Source organism: Paramormyrops kingsleyae, chromosome 3 (genome assembly GCF_048594095.1).
Source record: "Paramormyrops kingsleyae isolate MSU_618 chromosome 3, PKINGS_0.4, whole genome shotgun sequence".
Lineage (NCBI taxonomy): Eukaryota > Metazoa > Chordata > Actinopteri > Osteoglossiformes > Mormyridae > Paramormyrops > Paramormyrops kingsleyae.
This window is the reverse complement of record NC_132799.1, coordinates 26,025,168-26,043,534: the sequence shown is the minus strand read 5'-3', so window position 1 is coordinate 26,043,534 and position 18,367 is coordinate 26,025,168. Positions and strand designations below refer to the sequence as shown.

The 18,367-nt window shown below is 48.9% G+C and overlaps 1 protein-coding gene and 1 long non-coding RNA gene across 4 annotated transcripts in view; one reads left to right on the top strand and one right to left on the bottom strand.

Moving 5' to 3' along the window:
- The window catches only part of LOC111857481 (receptor-type tyrosine-protein phosphatase gamma-like), a 38,072-nt gene that overhangs the window by 5,622 nt on the left and 14,083 nt on the right, over positions 1-18,367 (bottom strand). Inside the window, exons 3-20 of one of the 3 annotated variants that reach the window (XM_023838403.2) lie at positions 14,633-14,812; positions 13,882-14,033; positions 13,616-13,711; positions 13,062-13,128; positions 12,675-12,832; positions 11,040-11,190; positions 10,099-10,283; positions 9,651-9,777; positions 7,908-7,975; positions 6,912-7,425; positions 5,334-5,846; positions 3,687-3,831; positions 1,875-1,966; positions 1,440-1,525; positions 921-941; positions 658-754; positions 494-576; positions 44-178 (exon numbers count right to left, since the gene is read on the bottom strand). In XM_023838403.2, the coding sequence (XP_023694171.2) occupies positions 44-178; positions 494-576; positions 658-754; positions 921-941; positions 1,440-1,525; positions 1,875-1,966; positions 3,687-3,831; positions 5,334-5,846; positions 6,912-7,425; positions 7,908-7,975; positions 9,651-9,777; positions 10,099-10,283; positions 11,040-11,190; positions 12,675-12,832; positions 13,062-13,128; positions 13,616-13,711; positions 13,882-14,033; positions 14,633-14,812 (2,870 nt within the window). The remainder of the gene's footprint in view (positions 1-43; positions 179-493; positions 577-657; positions 755-920; positions 942-1,439; positions 1,526-1,874; positions 1,967-3,686; positions 3,832-5,333; positions 5,847-6,911; positions 7,426-7,907; positions 7,976-9,650; positions 9,778-10,098; positions 10,284-11,039; positions 11,191-12,674; positions 12,833-13,061; positions 13,129-13,615; positions 13,712-13,881; positions 14,034-14,632; positions 14,813-18,367) is intronic. The other 2 variants (XM_023838410.2, XM_023838419.2) reach the window with 2 other exon arrangements.
- On the top strand, positions 3,618-4,758 carry LOC140588234 (uncharacterized). Its single transcript, XR_011989581.1, has 2 exons — positions 3,618-3,731; positions 4,637-4,758. It is a non-coding gene; the product is annotated as an uncharacterized lncRNA (long non-coding RNA).

The following is an 18,367-nucleotide window of genomic DNA, read 5'->3' as shown; positions in this document are numbered from 1 at the left end:
CTTCATGGCTGGAGGTCACTGGGCTCGAGCGCTGTGCACTTACCCGGGCCTTCTCTACCAGGTTGGTGATCATGACGATCACGCCCACGTTTTGCTCCCAGATCATCCTCCAGAAATCCTCCACGCTCGACCTGAGCGGACCCTGGGTTGCAATGTAGCATCTGGGTTTATTGAAGCCCTGCAGATACATACAGGCAGTCAGAGGCTGAGACACTGCAGAGACTGACTACAGGAGAATGAGCCAATTCTGTGTCAAATTCCATCATGTCTATCAAAGGGAATTTCACATGATACACTCATCTTCGCCAAATAAAGCAGGTCTTCATGAAGCCATTAAAATAAAGACTGCAAAATGTAAAAGACAAATAAGAAATGAATACTGCCATGATGATCATAGGTAGACGGACAGATTAACTTTACTAATTTCCCAGAAGACCAATTAAACATATACACACGTAAAATATGAAGAGATACAACAGGAAGAAGCACTCACATCCACGTAATTGGCATTGATGTAATCTCCACTCCGTCTCTCTTTACCAGGACTGGAGGACAGTTTGACACGACTATGATCGTCTGAAAGAGAGAGAAAGTGCTCTCAGAACAGTGACCGGTCAAGCTTGGGGAGAGGGTTCAGGCAAACACTCCTGTACGTACAGGCCAGGATGTTGAGGTATCGATTCTTGTTCTTGTTGTCCGGGTGCTGGGAGCTGTCCACGGTGATGCCCAGGTCCAGAGTGCCTGCCTGGATCTCCTGGAATAGGAAGATGAAAACCACCATTAGTGCACCAGCTGGACCGCGGTGATGTCACTGACCAACCATTCAGGGAAAAAAAGCTACATGCTACATTCATATCGTTAGAGGGACAGGAGACCTTCTGTAAAACTACACTAATTCGAAAAGTGGAAATGGATCTTACCTCATAGAACTCTTTCAGTATCTAATGAGGAGAGTGAGAGCACAGAAAGCAGGGAAATGAAGTTTTGCAGCAGAAAGCAAACAAGGGTACATTTATTAATAAGCAGGCGCAGCCTTGTCAGTTAAGAGCTAAGTGTGTTTTAATTGGCCGGCAGTGATGTCACTGTCAGTAGGCCCACAGCTCTCGCTGATGTCCCTGGCGCGTGGGACAAGAGAGCTACAAAACAAACACTGAAATGCAGCAAACAGAACATCTCACTCAGGACACCCGCTTCACATTTTATAATCGGCCTTCAACAGAAATTAAAGCTCAATACTGACACGAATGTCATGTTCAGCTACGAGACAGTTGTTGTGTATCTACTGAAAATGATATTGACGGAGATGACCTGAAACGTCACGGTAGGGTGAATACGGTGTCTACACCAGTCGGGGGTGGAGGGGGTCTCTATATGGAGGAGGACTAAATTTAGCGAGTAGAAGGGGTGGGTAATACAGACGGCTTGGTCTCGGAGCATACCTCAAACTCCCGAGAAAAGCCGTCGGAGCTGTGAAGTTCAGCCACCCGTTTGACGAACTGCTTTGCGGAGACAGCCGGGTGGTCATCTGGGGGAAAATGCCACGAGAAGGGGGACAATGGTACGACTTAGCATGTACAAACAGCCCGGCTCTCTTACCAGTATTTTTGCAGATTTAATTAGGCTTTAGGAGCTGCAGGTGTAGTAGCTTCCGAAAGTACACATCAAAACAGATGCTTAGCAATTAACAGGTAGTCTCTGTAATGGCCTGGACTGGAGCCAGAACGTGCTGTGAAGCAGATGTAAGTACATTCAAAAGCAACGTCTGACAGTCACAAACCTTTACCATCAAGTAAAGAGAATAATAGTAATGTTTTGGGGCTGCAGCACATTCATCTCTTAAACTGTGATTGGTTAATGCATCTTTTTTTCGGTACCTGCAGACGGGAGCATGAGAGCGTTTGCGGAGCGGATAACCCTGGGAGAGGAGCTGTCCTCGATGTAGAAGTGAGCGGTTTGAAAGCACGTCCTGTCAAACAGCCACAGAATTATCATCATTATTATGATAAGCAGAAGGGGAGTCCGAGAAGCCCTGGACAACTCAGCGATAATGCTGCACCAGGCAAATGGAGCTAAATGAATAGATTTCAGTTACATGCACTTTTCCCTTTTGAATATCACTCCTGATCTTCTCAAATTCTTCAACAGATGTTGTGTTTAATTTAATCCAAGCAAGTTTTTACAGGCTGTTTATACGATGCGCGATTAAATTTGCATTATGCTGCTAAGAGATAACAAGGGATTTATTAAGCAGGCAGATAAACAGCCACCCTCACAGGACGCCGAGGCAGATTCGGTTTGCCTTCCGCCTTTTCTGATCTCCACTGAAAGAGGACACGAAATGTGCAGCTAGACTGAATGAAATGAGCACCAAAGAAAAGCAGGATGGGAAATATTAAGACGCCGCTGTAAACATATGTGCGGGATGTTTACCTTACCCAGCCATGACCTTCCCACTGCACATCAAGTGGGCATTTTCTACATCTGTCAGACAATACGACAGCATTCATCTGTCAGAGATTACTGGCGATCTGTTTTTTTTTTTTTTTTTTGTCGTAACACAAACGTGTGCATCGCTGCTTTTCCAGCAGAGACGGAAAAATACGACAGAGCTCAAATGCCCAATGTCTTATCCACCTAATATTTATGCTGCCGTGTCATTTTAAATATCTAACAATAAAACTGCTAAAGCAGGTCAAGTACGTTTTATGCCCTAGTTTGACAGTAAAAAAGAAAAAAGTAAACATTTTAAATTTAGTTCAAGTGATTATATAATGCTGAAAGATTAAATGTTTAACAGGTATATCACTGCAGCAGCTGAAGTGGAATATTACTATCTATAAAACGTGGACTTGCATTAAAGGTCAACATTGTAAGTATTTCATCATCAGTATTGAAGAGTGGAGAATGAGCGTTTGAATGAGAATGAAGGCATTTAGTGTGATACTGCCTTAGGAGAGCACAGTAACATGAAAAACTCATGCACCAGCTCCTCTCTGCCTGTAATGGCTTTTGTGGATTCGGGGTTAATATTAATAGAATGTTAGCATTATGGGAACAAAAGGATCTATTCTGCTGTCTCTTTCCACATCTTCCCAGTGTGTCATACATACACATTAACTGTAGCACTGAAGTATTCATAGCATCATCTGGATCCAGCTGTACACTGGGCCCTAACTGTCCAGCTGTGGGCCGGCATTTGGCGGATGACATACGTCAGCTCCACACCTCTTACAAATCCACCATAAGTCTTAGGCCAACCCTGGTCTTCGACACCCAGCAAGCTACAGGTTTTAGGACTTAAGAGTTAGTGTTTGGAAGCCACCATCTTGCTGGTTTAGAGAGTGCTTAACACCTCAAACAGCATGTCAAGAGAGGCACAGGTGATTATACCAGGGGTACAATTGCACCCCCTACTGGTCAGATTAAAAGGTATTTGACCATATTAAGTTTAATAAAATTTTATAATATTGCACAGTTATATTTGAAATGTGGCTTATGCTACATTTATGCTAAATTTAATAATTTATTGTAAATGTATTTATTTGTTACATGTAGCTCAGTTTGACGCGGCGTGTTACGGATGACTGGTTGGGCTCTGTCACATTGCACCCCCAGGGAGAGAAGCCTAGAGTCACCTATGAGGATCACAGAGACGTGAAGGTTACGGGGGACAACTCTGGCTTTACCTCCAGTAGATGAGGATTCCCACCAGCACCAGCAGGCTCAGGAGGGTGAGTGCAGCCACCACGGCCAACGGGATAGTAGCTTGCCTCCCCTGGCTCTCCAGCCCCGCCGGCGCCATCCGGGATTCAGGGCTGCTGTCGCTCACCTCTGAGGAAGACGAGGGCACCTCATTGGCATGTAAATACCATATCAGGCACCTCATTGGCATGTAAATACCGTATCAGGCACCTCAATATTTACCGCATTTGCTCACCAGGCGCATAGCCAGAAATAAATTCAAGGAGAGTAGGATTAGGTTTGGGGGAAAACAGGTAATTTTATTACCTGTCTATGTGCCTGGAACTCTCCTTGAAAAATGATAAACATCAACATAAGACAGGACTGTAATTTTTTTGCTAGGATAAAACACACGCTTCTTTTTAAAGGAGTTCAAATGTGACGGACTGGCAAGAAATGTGGTCTAAGACAGATTCCCTCATTATTACATCTACCCCTCCATGCTCCCACGAAGCACTGGCTTCACTACAGCACCCCCAGGCCTCATTCCCTGTCCCCTCTACTAGCAAAGTGAAGCAGAGCTTTGTTCTTGTGCCGACACAGAAATCATCAAACCGTTGTCCGCACAGAACTCAAGGCAGGAAATCAGTCACTTTCTAAGCAGAAATCAAATGCAAGAGAAGTGCATGGCAAGCCAAAGTGATGTTGCAGAATACAGAATGTAATCTTAGAAGACAACTGGACAGCTTTTGAAAAGAAGAAGTTTGTTGTTGATCTGACAGCCAGTAGAGGATGGTGATCTGCTGCCACCATGTGGAAAATTTCTGTCATAACTGATGGACAGACTGGTACTTGAGCACTATTTAGGTGACATGAAGGTCTAATTTCCATAGGATGTTTAAGTGTAATTTGGTTCCTTTTATCCCCTCTGTTTAACCTTAACCTTCTCTCACAGTGTCTCAGACCTCCAAAACATCTGGACCATGAGAGGTTTCAATGCTGGTCAGCTGGCCAGCAAGCCTGTTCAAAGCAAACTTTGCATCAGTCCTAATTGTTTTTAAATAAACATGAAACCTGCTAATGTGTCAATTAAGTCAAGATGGTTTATGCAAAAGAATACCCACAATTCCTCTTCACCTCTTGGCTTTTTTATGCTTATAATTTAGCTTTTGGGAGTAGTGATCTATTAATTTAAATAACCCAAACTCATACAGAAATCCTAATGTTAAGTATAAACATTATTCCCATAATATGGCTGCTTCGGTTTCTGCTGTTAAGTCTGGGGGTCAGATGCATTTCTTTCAAAAATGCAAAAATCCCAAACTGAAGAAGACGGTACAGAGCTCTGAGGCGAGTGTGACGTCCCTGGAGTTTATCGTGTCATTTTATACCTACAATCCGCTGTTCAAAGGGCCACGGTGATCACAGTGCGAGTTCTGGTTAACCCCCAAACCTTACCTTACCCATGTGTCACTGGATCTCAGACGGGTAGTCAGGCGCTGGCGTTTCAGCGGACTGAGTTTCACCAGTTAATCAATCGGTTGCCCTGCGATTCCGCACATTGCCAATGCGGCCTGTGGCAGTACCCCATCAGAGTGCTAACCTGCCTCTAAGGATGCGGCTCCCCCTTGTGGAGGGCCAACAAGCTTTACCTGCCTCCGTGGCATCCTCAGACTGCCTGCCTGAGTACTCTGAGATACTGAAGTCTGTGGAGGTCTCGTTGTCGTAGAGGCTCCCGGACGAGCCCTGGCCTGAGGCGCTGCCTTCCTCGGCCCTGCCCAGCATCCGTGGCCTGGGCTCCGCCTCCTCCATCTCACCGGTGCTGCTACTGCCCTCGTTCTCGGCCTCAAAGTAGAACGACGAGGAGCGCCCACTGTATCTGTCGTCGCTGTCCTGCCCCTTGCCGGTCGGCACCACCGCCGGGTCCGGTGCTGAGGGGGGACTGGTGGGTGTGGCCATCTCATAGACCCGGCCCCCCTCCAACTCCTGATCTACATCCTCCTGGGAGTCCGGGTGCACCGCGGAGCCTGAAGCACTACTGTCAGCCTGCCCCTCCGTGGGGGTGGAGCCACTTTCCAGGGAGGCGCTGGGGGAGGGGGGAAGGGAATCTGTGGGCAGGGCCCAAGTGAGGACTGGCGTGGGGCTCTGGGCGCTGGCCGGGACCACTGCAACAGAAATGCACGCGTCAGCAGAGGCCGGCAGACCTACGGGACCCCGCGTGGAGCGGCCCTCCGCATCACCCGCGTCACCAAGAGCCCCAGCGATGGCAGAGGGAAGCAGAGGGGGGACAGCTAAGCTAGCAGAGGAGCAGGGGGACAGTCCGGGGGAGGGGGACAGGCTGCCGGCCTGGCCACCTGGCTCGAGGCCGGCTGGAGGCGACAGGAGAGCGAGAGAAGCATGCAGAGCGTCCCACCTAGCCGAGGGCTCGCCGGGAACCGAGCTACAGGGAGGAGTCGCAAAGTCAGAGGCGACAGGGGATGGCGGCGGCGGCGAACCTGCTTCCCGGCTCACCGCCACAGACCCCCAAGCGCCGCTACGGATCAGTGAGGGCTCCACGTGCCCGGCCCCGCGACTAACGCCCCCTGCTGGCTGGCTGCCGCTATACCATCTTGTGAAAGACTCTGCGAGTTCATCGGTTGCTACCATCAAAGCAAAATCACTGGGTAAAGTAACAGAGGGCTGAAGGGGGTCCGGAATGGAGGACGGGAGTGCATTTGGGCTGGACGAGGTTCTCAGCTGCTCAGAGAAGTGAATTCGGTCCAGGTCAGAGCCAGACTGCTGCCCAGTGGCAGATGAATCAGGTAAAGTTTGAAGGGGTAAAGTATGACTAGACATTATCTGAGGATCACCTGTGGCCAAAATCGATGAACCAGACATTAGGTCACCATCATCACCATCCTCCTCATCACTAGCACTACCCCAACCACCGCTGACGTCACCCGAGGCCCAGCCAGACACGGTGTGGGAAGAGGTGTGCAGAAGCAGGGTGGAGGGAGACAGGGGGGTGAGAGACAGACCACCACCAGACAGCGGCATCTCCGTGCTGAAGGATGCTCCCCAGACCACTCCAGACTGACTGTCAGGCAGCCTCCAACCATCAGGGGGCAAGCTCGGATGGGTCTGATAGGACACAGCAGCGGAAGGAGGGGGCGACAGAGAGCTAGCATGCAGGCATGTGACAGGGTCTGCGTGAGGGCGGAGCGCAGGAGAGCCACACACAGCGGCCTCACCATTGGTGGTCTGGGAGACAGTTTCGGAGGGTGTGGCACTCGGGGGTTGCTGGGAAACTGGGCTCGTGGGCCACAGTGGGACGCCAAAGAGGGGGGCCGAGGAGGTTTGGCCCGCCAGGATCTCCGGGATGGGGGTCGATTCAGTAGCAGGATGTGACATCACGCTCTCCAGCGTGGGGACCCCTGGACCATAGAGGGCCCAGTTACTAGCAGTAGACGTCAGAGTTGCGGCAGAACTTGCAGAAGCCGCTTTGGTGAGAACGTCATCAAGGTAAGCGCTGGTGACAAGGCCTCCCATTCGTCGGCCCTGTCCGGCTGTGGGCGGCTCCGTGTTCCCCCTCATGTGGGTCTGCTCCATGGACCAGGAAGGCGAATACTCCGCTGTGATCCTCCTCAGGACTGGCAAGGCAGTCGTGACGCCAGGGAACAGGAAGTTGGGCCGGAACGAACTGGACGGGGTCGGCTCTTCTACCGTCGCCTGCTTCCGGTCTGGTTGGTGTATTTCTGCATTTAGCTGAAATACACAACAGTGCATGTTAAACGATTAACATCCGGGGCCTCACATGATTCAGGAGCAGGAAGTGGTGAAGGGCGGTTTAAGGCGCTTTACGGGGGACAGAGGAAAAAGGATAATAATAAAACAATAATAATAATAATACTAACTACTCCCCTTTTAGTGACTACCTTCATGCACAAAAACAGCAGTAGTAATTAAATTTCCCAACCAATGTGCACATTTATGACCAAATGTCATAGAATTGGAGATTTTTGAAGTAGAATGCAGAAATTGTTGTTTAAAATGTCCACTTCACGGAGGACAAAAGAAATCGAGCATGGAACACTGACGTAAAGTAATACGCACAGTGGTGATTACTCCTAGGCTACCGTGATATTCAGCGAGCGTCCGTCTCTTAATGACATTAATGTCACTGCAACAGACCTCAGTCGCTCCATGAGCAGTGATTGTAATGATAACTGATGGCTATTATTAGTTACCTTATTGTCATCCTCTGTTTCAGTGTAATCTAAATAGCCATGGTCAGGATCAGAATCGCTCTTGGTCTCTGATGGAAAATGGATGATTATGGCATTAGAAACAATACAGAGGAGATATACATATAAAAAAACAGAAAGAATTACCATATTTAGGTCACAAGGGCTAGAATGGGCTTGGGGTTTTATGTTCACATGTCACACACACACACACACATTAACTGAACTGAAGCTTGAAAACTAATGTCATTAAAGGAAGTCACATGACCACAATAAAATAGCACATTAAAACCAATTTGCATTCACGATGCAAATTCCCATATGAGGTTTCAGCCAATTTGATGTTTTGTGAGTAGACTGGGATTCCTGTAACCATTACGGCCTTTAGAACAAACACTAGACAATGTCTTCCTCATGAAGCTAGTCACACTCAGAAGAGGAAATCACCCTCGGGAGTCTATCGTGACACAAACATATAATCAAAAAAATAATCATTTAAATATTTTAATCAGTGGGTCATCTGGGCCAACTTTAAACAAGTCATGCATCACAGGAATCGGACTTGAAGTTTTCCGGAACATTTATCTCAGCTGTCAGATGACTGAGAAGGAGAAAACTGACAGCAAAGACTTGCCACATGAGGAAATGTTTGTGGGTCACAACAGGATGATGAGAAAAACATCCACAGACCCCCATGCACCCTCCCAACAAACGACAGGAAGACAGCGATGGTGGGGCCACTTACCTTGCTGGGGGACCATTACGTTAGAACGGTGTTAAGCTTCCCAGCTCGTTACAATGGAAAACAAAATCACAGTCTGCTTTGATTTCTGTGTGTTGAGGTGCTTTTATGAACAAGGTTAGGGGGAAAGCCAGGTGTACACCCATGGACCTCGCACGTGTGTGTACGTGGAAATGTAAATATCATAACTCAGGGTTCTTTGGATGGATCATTTTATTGTGAATCTCTACACAAAACTTCAGATACACAAATATCTTCTCACACATCATTCCACACAAGTTCTGCGCACAGAACAATCAGACATCTCCTTTTCAGAGAATTCCGGACTTAGAGAAATGAGAGAAAACAGTTTCTCAGACAGGAAAGATGAATTCAGCCTCTGCATTACAGAATCTAATACAACACACATTCCTTCACTCTGAGATCCTACTATCAAAGAACATAGTAAGAAGAGGTTTCATAGACAAGAAGAAGCTAATCGGCAGGTGCATCTCCAAGGTACAGGACGTCCGTCTCCGTGTTGCAGCAAAGCAGTCTAGATGTGCATACGGGGCATTGTCCGTTCAGCAGAGAGAGAGGGAGCAGAATCCCAAAGCGGGAAAATCCCAACACCAGAGACACGGAAGAAGAGAGAGCGTCACTATAAGCCAACAGCAGAGGCAGTCTGGTGAGCCTCGTGCTCATGGTTCAGCACTGGCACTTGTGACTCTGTCTTCCTGCCACTACTGAACAGGAATCTGGGACAATCCAGGACGGTGCCGACCTGTATCTCCACACAGGTTACCTGGGTGCCCTTTGCCTCTTAACTTACCAGAGTACCTATTTTGGCCTAAAATTTCACAGACAGGACCACTTATGAGACAAACACGTTCACCGTTCCGATTCAGGACACGGGGGGACAAGAGATCCTTGCAAAAACCAACAACACACGGTCAGCTCCGGGTCGCAAACAGCGACACATTATGGCCCGAGACAGTGGCATCAGCGGGAGGCGTCGGCCTTACCGGGGTCATCCAGGGGCATGTCCACGACCAGCCGCTCGCTGGCGCGGCCGTACTGACTGTCGGTGCACACTGCCGCAACTTGGATCGTATAGCTGACGTTGACCGAAAGGTCCTCGATTATCGCCCCCTTGTGGAAGAAAAACAAATATTCAGCTTTTTCCCCAAAGCTGTCGAACAGCCCGCCATTGGACTTTAAATCAGCCAGTGTCTTATAAACGGCACCTGAAAACTTTGTGGATGTTTGATGCTTGTTTTATTACGTATGATACACTTTGTGACCTTTGTTCTTAAAAGGCTCTATATAAATAAACTACCTATGTAACTTAGATTTCAGTCTTAAGGTGAGTGATGTATGACAGAGGAATCTTAGGATGATGATGATGAAGAGCATGGATATCTGTTTTAGCTGGCTGCTTCCTCTCTGTGACAGACGGTGACACCATCTTACCACATCCTGGTCTCCGTCCGTCAGGTACTCCAGTCGGGGCTGGTCCCCGGCCCCCAGCTGCTGGTAGGTGACGGCGTACTTCTCGATGTCGCGGTCGTAGACGGCGCGCGGCCTCTCCCACATCACCAGGAGGCCAGTGTAGTTGTGCGGTTCCGCCTGCACGTTCTCCGGCTCCGAGCTGCAGACTGCGCGCCAAAGCCGTCCCGCGCATGACGAGGGCCAGACAAACATCACAGGTGAAAACATTACTCAGCTGTTATTTATTTGCAGGCCACGAAACTGCAATGTTGATGTTTATACAAATAAATCTAATAAAATTTGTAACTGAAATTCAAAGCACTGAAAATATGTAACAACTAATATCTTGTTAAAGGAGCCAAATACATGTTCATAAAACAGAAATAATAATTATAAGGAAATTATCTACCTGAAACACAAGAGGGCAGTATAAGTCTGCAGTATGAGGAACACTACACAGTCTGCAGTGTGCCAATATAAGTCTGCAGTAAATAACTTGTAGTTGAGAACTAAAATATATTTAGCACTGGCTAATGAGAAGGAAATGGTCAAAACAATTATCAGAAAACTGAGGCTAGGGAACTCTGTTACCAAGCAACATAAAACCGTTACCATGGAAAACGCACAGCCTCCTTTGAGACGGCATTTATGCCACCGGCTGACTGTCCTGTCCAGGTCAGTGACCTCACATGACGTGGTTTGCTGAACCGAGACTCAGAATTCTTTGGGCCCCAGACCAAAATCGCTCACGGTACTGATTATTCCCCAAAACAGGCTTTTTCTTTGATCCATGTAATTAACAAAAGCATAACAAATACTCAACCAGTGACGTGAAGTTAGCAGGACAAATAGTCTGATGTTCTACTACCAGAAACCAGGCTCCTCGGAGGAGATGCTGAGGTTTGGGCTGTGGCAGGACGTACCAGGCGCGAGGACCTCCTCTGTGCCGGTGTAGGAGGCGAACACCTGGCCCATGAACTGGGGCTGCTGCTGCCGGAAGTTGTTCTGCAAGTAGTCCATCAGCATGACAAACCCGGCTTGCTGCATGGTCATCACCTCACAGAACATCTCCAGCTTAAAAACAGGAACGGTAAGGTGTGATGCGGGGCTCTGGATTGGCTGAAAACACACCCACATGACGGAGACTGCGGGGCTCTGGATTGGCTGAAAACACACCCACATGACGGAGACGGCCTGACACAGAGTAAAGCGTCCCTGACAGATCATAAAGACAGGTGTGCAATTGTGCAAGATGGTGAATGATTCTGAAATGTTTCCATGATCATACGGAGAGATCGTTTGTATCATGCACATTCTGTCAATTGCAGTTCTATGGCTCAAACACGTATGTAAAGTTGTTTTGTGAGCCAAATTAATTTCGGCACACCAACAAACAGTAATAGCTAAGAGTAGGTAGTGCTTCAGATTCCTTCCACTCTCTCCCTTTCACGCCTGCATTCTCTGTTTAGTAACGTAGTGGCATGAACGACATGGAGGAGCTGGTCCCTAAAAAGAATTTGACATTACTATGGAATTTGTTTGGATTTTCTAAAACCTGCACATTTTTTTTTTTTTTATTATTTTACAAAGATAAAGTTGGCACGTGGGATACCAGCACAACAGACCTCAGAGTGTACGCTGAGTATGTTTTTCCTTTAAGGTTTTATTATACAATAGGGCTGTATTTTTTACAGCAGGGGAATTCTTTTGGTTGTGCTGTTAAGTAACTTGCAAAATAGTCTTAAAAACGAACATGAAAAAGAACCGTGAAAAGATTGTGGACTGTGATCCAGCCTGTGAAAAATTGTGATATTATATTTTTGCCATATGACCCGCCCCTAGGTATAAGCACTGTGTTGATCGTTTAGGGCCTTAGCTGGGAACATCAGCAGAGAACAACTAGTCAACCAAAAGACAATAAAAAAACCAACATAGACATTTAATACAGTGTTTCCCTAGTCCTTTGTAGGGCTAAAATGCACTGAGAATTTAGTTCCTAAAAAAAAGGTCGCCACAAACCCTGAGCCCCTGACAAATCCCCTCACTACTGCCGCACCACTGAAATATTGATGATGCAGCCTTGTCTGCAGCTGAGACAAAGCCCAGGGGTCCCACAGATGTGGCCTCAAAAGGTCCGCACGCACGAGGAGGGCCTTAGACACGAGCGAGATGAAGGGGCCGGTTTGTTGTTTTTGTTTTCACCCCAGCCAGTAGAGTCAGATCGGAGTGAGCTGGCTGGTTAGCAGAACGCGCCCCTTCAGCATCTCCTAAACAAGGAACGGGTTTGTTTAATATTTAGTGTAGTGGCTGTTTTTGGTCAACAGGGGGCCCCATGCAAATGCACGGTTTGAGTGGTGATTAACACCCCTGTTTGGTCCCAGATATGTGATTGGCACGGATCTCTTGGGAAACCCAGCAGATAAGCACACGCTCGTCAACATGAAAGCACAAAGACAGAGACACGCACGCACAAACACGCAGACCTGCAGGAATCCGCACTTTGCTGACTCACGTGTTCACGTGCATGGACACATCGTGGCACAGAACCTCCCGCTCACCTGGGTTTCCGAGATGGACGCCGTGTCTCTAAAGACGATCCACTCCACGGTCTCCGAGCATGGCGGCGTGGTCAGGGACCCGTTGTAGGCATAGTACTTCTGCGTGGAGTTTGGCAACAGGCCCAGCAAGGAGAAGGGCTCTAGAGTGGCGGTTTTACCTGGAAGATGGCAGGAGAGAGGAATTCACCATCACGCGCATCACAGCCAGGCCGTGCTTTGACAGCCGGACACACACTTCGGACGCCTACAGCTCCGTCAGACCACAAGGTCCATTAACAAACCCTCCCATGCTTAGAATGTCTCTGAAAAATGTAGAAAATTCATTGGTTGCTGTATCAAAACAAAAGGTCACATGACTGACAGGTGCCTCGTTCCCATGTGACATACCAAATCGATTGACAGCGTTGACACCGTTGATAATAGATTCATAGTTCTCGTTATCAACTGCGCTGGTCTGGAACAGAAGAGAGACATTTTACACTTCATCTAGTCAAGTGTAAAAAAGAGTGTCACACCATAAGGGGGACAAGGGGTATATTTCATAGATATGCTCGTTCATTGCGGGGGTCAGCATCCTACGGAGATGTGTGGCCTGCTGGGAATTATGGGTAATTACCACCACAGCTCTTCCTAGCGACCTCTACATGCCCTGACTCAGCTACCGGCAAGCAGACATGATAAATGAGGTGCTTTGACCGCCAAGGGTCCTGTGACGAAGAGATCGGTGCCACCATGATCAGTGGCACCTCCATGCTTTATGACCTCATACCTCTGCAAGAAAAAAAGATGATCTGGCCTGCCTTCTCAGTAAGGGGGGGGGGTCACTAACTATTTACATCCCATGTTTACTGTTCACAAACCCACATTCCCACACAGACAATCAGGCAGGTATAAGGACACCCAAATGGTTCCTTCTGCACAGATCCTATAATCAGACTCACCTCAAAGAGCACAGACAGAGCGGTCAGCTTTCCCCCCTCCTTCAGAGCATCATCGATCGACTTAAACTCTCCCGCTTCGTAGCCAAAGATCTGCATCTGTCAGAGGAACAGTTGGCACCTTAAAGTTGGACACCGTCCTTGAGGACCGTGCTCAGTAACTGAGCTACATTGAAAAGTAAAGATCACAACTAGCAGCTGAAGTGGTTATGGCCACTAAAAGCATGGATGCCCAGTGAGGAACCCAAGGGGCGGCCCACTGTAAGTACCTCCAGGGGGAACTTGACGCCATTGAGGCTGTGCTCGGAGCCATCGGACGATGCGTTGCACGTGCCCCAGTGGAAGGTAATCCTGCCCACCTTGAACCTGGACCTCAGTCCCCCGCCGGTGATGTAGTACTCGGCATCAAGGCTGATAGCAACTGGGGGAGAGGAACACAGAGCATTAGGGTGATTTGAGTGGAATGAAGGTCAGGAGGCTACCGTAAGACGGTGATGATGATGATGACGGTGACGATGATGATGACGGTGGTGATGATGATGATGGCGACGATGATAATGATGATGATGCTAACGATGATGACAAGTGACAATGATGATGGCGACGATGATGACGGTGGTGATGATGATGATGGCGACGATGATAATGATGATGATGCTAACGATGATGACGGTGACAATGATGATGGCGACGATGATGACGGTGACAATGATGATGGCGACGATGATGACAGCGGTGATAATGATGCTAACAATGATGACGGTGACGATGATAATGATGGTGATGATGATGATCATTAGGGTTTTATCCAAACTGCCTTGGGTGCAGTAGCCCAGCACTGACCGACAACACGCCGCACAGCACTGACACGTTAAACACTGGCTTTTACCCACTGACTGGCAGATGCCATGAAAGCGACCATTTCTGGACATAAGATCTTTGCTCTGGTGACGCATCACCCAGAGTGGAGCCCTGAGCTTAGTGTGACGTTTGGGAGTGTACAGGCGGGGGCGCTCTCACCAGTCTTCCCGTCGTTGTGGATGGTGGTGCCTTCTGGGGTGTCCTGTTTGAAGCCCTCCAGCTGCAGTCCCTGGAACTGTAGCATGACCGGGGCGAAGTCATCGTCAATGTTGATGGGTGATTGCTTGGCGCTGCTGCAGGACGGGTACCGCTTGGCCCAGTTGTCTTGGTTTAAGCTCCCTGAGAGAACCAGAGATGTGTCACAGTGCAAAGCAAGGCTACAGCATGTTAAACATTAGGGCTGCACGATATCGCATCATGATTCCATGGGGCACAAGCAATAATCACCAGGGCTTTAGATCATGGGCATAAACGTTTGTCTGGACACCAGCTTGCTGGTACTATATGGATGTTTACTTACGCCCACAATTTGGTAAGCAGATTAGTACGCCTAGAATATTAATGACAGGTGTTTCGTGATGCCCAAAAATTAGTAATCTATATACAGTATATTTGGCGTATCCTTATGTTTAATTTAATAAACATATTGTACCGAAAAGCCAGTGTCCAGACAAATGTTTACACCTGTCATATGAAGCGCTGGTGATTATTGCACATGCAGCATGTAACTGAGATTACACTGAGATGTGATATCGTGCAGCCCTATCATACATAATAGAGGAATCTAGTAAGAGGGACAAGCTGGACCCAGAAAACTGACATCACTACAAGCAGGGCAACCCCATCCTTTTTGGGGGCCTAAGAAAATTATGATTAACCTGTTTATCATTTGTTATTTTCCCATTCTGACAGGCTGATCAGATGAGGGTGCCCCCTGGTGGCCGCTGGGTTCTAAGCAGCCTCTTTGTTCACCAATGCATTGGGCCATTCCTGACCACTAGAACACAGTCCTGATAAAATGCAAAAATACTATGACTGTCCAGAATGACTGATGAGCGTCAGCGGCGGATCGGGGGCGGATTGACGTTCGCATTTCCACCGTAGCAGCCTTGCATGCACGAATTTGGCGCTTAGCGTGAGAGGAGCCATTTACAACATCAGGTCTTTGAGCCTCAAGGGGAAAAAATGCGTGAAGAAGAAACAGCACAATGTGTTTTGCATTTGAAAAGCTTTTTATCATACTGAGATATCAGGAGCAGATTGTGAATTCATATTAAATCAGATTGTTCCCAGAAAGTGCTCCACTGCAGAGCACATACACACACGCACACACACAGACACGCGCGCGCACACACACACACAGCTCATCCTCCTGTAAGCATTCGCCCCATGTCCCAGTGTCCTTGCCTAGACACTTTGGTGTCGAATAAGCTATCGAAATGTACAGACCCCCCCAGTGCCCTCATTAACATTTCAATGGCTACAGTATGCGCCAAGGGCATGCCGTGTTTGACACTGCTTGTAAATTTCGGGCATAATTAAGAATGCCCTCCGTGTGGACAAATGAGCAGTCCCCCGTAATGAGGACAGCTCCTCTGCCCGCGGGAACATGCTGGGCAGACTAATGCAGACATCGGGTTGCCAGAACGGGACACATAAACAGGCCACATTTTCAGCATGCTGGATAAACCGCATTCTTAATTTGTGCCTCTTCATTTATCATACACGTCACTTTTTTGTCAGTTTTCCTGATTTATTTTTTCCTCCCGAGATACAGAAATAAGCTCCTTTCTGATTCAGCAAGATGTCCTGGGAGCCTGCAAAGCTCTCGTACTCCACATCGCGCTCCCCTGGGCCAGGCCCGGACACGTCATGCCACATTTTCACTAAATGACACGTCCTCTTTCATCATTACACCCCCTCCACCCCACCCACCCTAAAAAAAACATCCGAGACAAACAGATCCAGTGTTACCGGTTACCAGAACGTTCTCCCATGTCACGATACATGCAAAGGCTGGCAAATTGCTAGACGAGAACCTGTTTTCAGTACTAAACAGAGAGGATCACAACACACCACTTAACATTAGACAACCCTGTATAAAACAGCGGCATATTCAATTCAGTCCAACGCAATTCATATTTATATAGTGTCTTTCACATTGGAGTCCCCCCAAGGTGGGGAGGAACCACAAATTCCTGAGTTAGGGGAAAAAAAAAAAATCTCGGGGGGTCCAAGGTCAACTGGCTGCCCAACCCCCCCGGACATGCTAACATCGTACAACATTCTAATATAATCCCCAAATCATTAAGATTAAGAACCTTACATGAAATCATTATCCTCAAATTACAGAAGATCAGTGGTAACATTTCTGCAGTTTATTTCATTGTGTGGACACAACTGAGAAGGTATCACTCTGGAGTGTGTTTGGTTACCATAAGAGAGATACAGATCTTCTCAGGGCGTGAGACTGTCAGCGATGCAGTAACATTTACAGGCTGAGTGCTGTCAGGTGACATTCTCTACAAGAGCCTGGAATTACTGTCGGAACAAAGTGTCATTTCATGTGTCTCATTACCATTCGGTCAGACAGACCCTCCCACACTGACGCTGGCGAGATCCATCCAGCCGCTAGGCTCGTTAAAATCAGGAGCATGGTCTGGCAGGATCCTCGTCCCCACGCAGTGGTGACTTCTGTAGCTTCTCTGATATCCGGCTCTGATGTCCCATAATACTTTTGTACCCAGGTCCACGCCTTGATAGCTGTATGCTTCTGATGTAATATTTGCCTCACTTATATGCCACTTTGGACAGCTTTGAAGCTGAAGATTTTCAGTGTTGGGATGTCCTCAGTACTGCAACAGGTCAAATAAAACATGCGGGACAAGCCCAGAGGATGGAGAACAGCTGGTGCTTGAAGGCCCTCTGTGGAGGAGTCAGACGGCCCTCATTCACGATCGGGACCACAGTCAGCTGTGCACTTATGGCGAGGGGGCTGGTAGTAGCGGCAGGCCCACAGCGCTCCACCCAAGCGTGGTAATCCAGCCGATGAAGCCATAGGGAGCAGACGGCTGCCAGCATGCAGAGGCCAAGGAGGAGGCAGAGGCCCCAGCTGGTTGGTGTGGAGCGTCCCCCTGGCAGGGCGGTGTCTGATTAGGGCACAGCGTGTCCGTGTCGGAGAGGCGGTGGTTCAGTCGGCGTGGAGCGTCCCCCTGGCAGGGCGGTGTCTGATTAGGGGACAGCGTGTCCGTGTCGGGGAGGCGGTGGTTCTGTCGGCGTGGCGCGTCCCCCTGGCAGGGCGGTGTCTGATTAGCGGACAGCGTGTCCGTGATGGGGAGGCGGTGGTTCTGTCGGCGTGGAGCGTCCCCCTGGCAGGGCGGTGTCTGACTAGGGGACAGCGTGTCCGTGTCGGGGAGGCGGTGGTTCTGTCGGCGTGGAGCGTCCCCCTGACAGGGCGGTGTCTGATTAGGGGACAGCGTGTCCGTGTCGGGGAGGCGGTGGTTCAGTCGGCGTGGAGCGTCCCCCTGGCAGGGCGGTGTCTGATTAGGGGACAGCGTGTCCGTGTCGGGGAGGCGGTGGTTCTGTCGGCGTGGCGCGTCCCCCTGGCAGGGCGGTGTCTGATTAGCGGACAGCGTGTCCGTGATGGGGAGGCGGTGGTTCTGTCGGCGTGGAGCGTCCCCCTGGCAGGGCGGTGTCTGACTAGGGGACAGCGTGTCCGTGTCGGGGAGGCGGTGGTTCTGTCGGCGTGGAGCGTCCCCCTGACAGGGCGGTGTCTGATTAGGGGACAGCGTGTCCGTGTCGGGGAGGCGGTGGTTCAGTCGGCGTGGAGCGTCCCCCTGGCAGGGCGGTGTCTGATTAGCGGACAGCGTGTCCGTGATGGGGAGGCGGTGGTTC